This window comes from Buceros rhinoceros, unplaced genomic scaffold (genome assembly GCF_000710305.1).
Source record: "Buceros rhinoceros silvestris isolate BGI_N320 unplaced genomic scaffold, ASM71030v1 scaffold12178, whole genome shotgun sequence".
NCBI lineage: Eukaryota > Metazoa > Chordata > Aves > Bucerotiformes > Bucerotidae > Buceros > Buceros rhinoceros.
This window is the reverse complement of record NW_010425148.1, coordinates 19,189-20,515: the sequence shown is the minus strand read 5'-3', so window position 1 is coordinate 20,515 and position 1,327 is coordinate 19,189. Positions and strand designations below refer to the sequence as shown.

Here is a 1,327-nt window from a genome sequence, read left to right as displayed (position 1 = left end):
AGGACATTGTGGCTACCACTGACTGCTTTTAGAAACAGAAGTTTAGTTCACCCAACACAGTTAACCTCACCGAGATTTCAGTGTGGCTATGTATTGTTACATCTGTTCAACCGCATGAGACCTCAGGAAGATTCATCAGAGGATAACGGCTCTGGGGAAGTGGTGATGAGAGTGACCTCAGTGTAAAGATCATGCTCACTGTGCTACACAGATAAGGATAATGTGCCCTGATGTTACAGGGCTTTGGAATGTAGTTACAATGAATGATGAAACCACTAACACTTGAAAAAATATATACACATTTTTTTTAAATTTAATGCTTTTTATATGATCAGCTAAAACACAAATACATTTTAACCACTAACACTTGAAAAAATATATACACATTTTTTTTAAATTTAATGCTTTTTATATGATCAGCTAAAACCCAAATACATTTTTCTGAAAAAAAAAAAGTCTCTTGCTTTTTACATAATCTGGTTTATCAGATCTTTTGTCAATTTGTACCTGAGGTGTATACAATATAGTTTAACTCTTAGGTCTTTGAATGATGAGTAAACAAATTTTTAAGTAAAAAAAATATATTTAAATGTATTTTCTTAAACTCTAGCTTTAATCCACTACTGTTATTTTCCCCACTTTCATGAGGATTAAACTGAACAACTGTCTTCCAAAAAGAAAAAGAATGTTGACACAAGTCAAGTAATCTTCCTTTTCTGTCTTTATTTTGCTGTTGTTTGTAGCTCAGTTCAGGTGCATGAAAGTAAAAGTCCCTTACCTTTAAGCAGGCAGTGGGTGTTCAACAAACCATAAGGGAAGGTACAAACTCTTCTTTTCTTTTAGCTCTCCCACGTGGAAATGCAAGAAATCAGGCATGAGGTATGACACAGCAGGGGAAGAGTCTTGCACTTCCTCTCGAGTCTCTTAAGACCTGCAGAGTGCTGGTGCTGTGTTTGGGCACAGAAATAACATTACCTTCCTAGCACTGGTGCTGAATTCAGCAGCCTCTGAATTTCTAGTACCATTCTAACTGTAGGACATTGACATGCCATATTAAAAAGAAAAGTACATTGTATCTTCTAGGAATAATAATAAAACCTAATGGAAAGTGAAGTAGAAATAATGCAGAGCCTTAATTTTGCCAGGTAGTGAGCCAATATTAATCTTTATGGTGATAGCTAATCAATGCTGTGAAGTTTGCTTTTCTGTTTTTTTCTAATGGCAAAAATTCCAATATCATTTAATCGAATGGAAAGAATTTCCAAGTTAATAATTAAGTCTTTTGAACATCAAGATGAAAAAGTAGCGCTGAAATGATTCTGCGAGC

The 1,327-nt window shown here is 34.7% G+C and overlaps 1 protein-coding gene across 1 annotated transcript in view; it reads left to right on the top strand.

Moving 5' to 3' along the window:
- The window catches only part of MARCH11 (membrane-associated ring finger (C3HC4) 11), a gene marked incomplete at its 5' end in the record, with an annotated part of 28,165 nt that extends 27,979 nt beyond the window's left edge, over positions 1 to 186 (top strand). Inside the window, one exon of the mRNA XM_010141037.1 lies at positions 1 to 186. This exon is cut by the window's left edge and continues 24 nt beyond it. Within this exon, the coding sequence (XP_010139339.1) occupies positions 1 to 186 (186 nt within the window).
- Between the last annotated feature and the right edge of the window lie 1,141 nt (positions 187 to 1,327).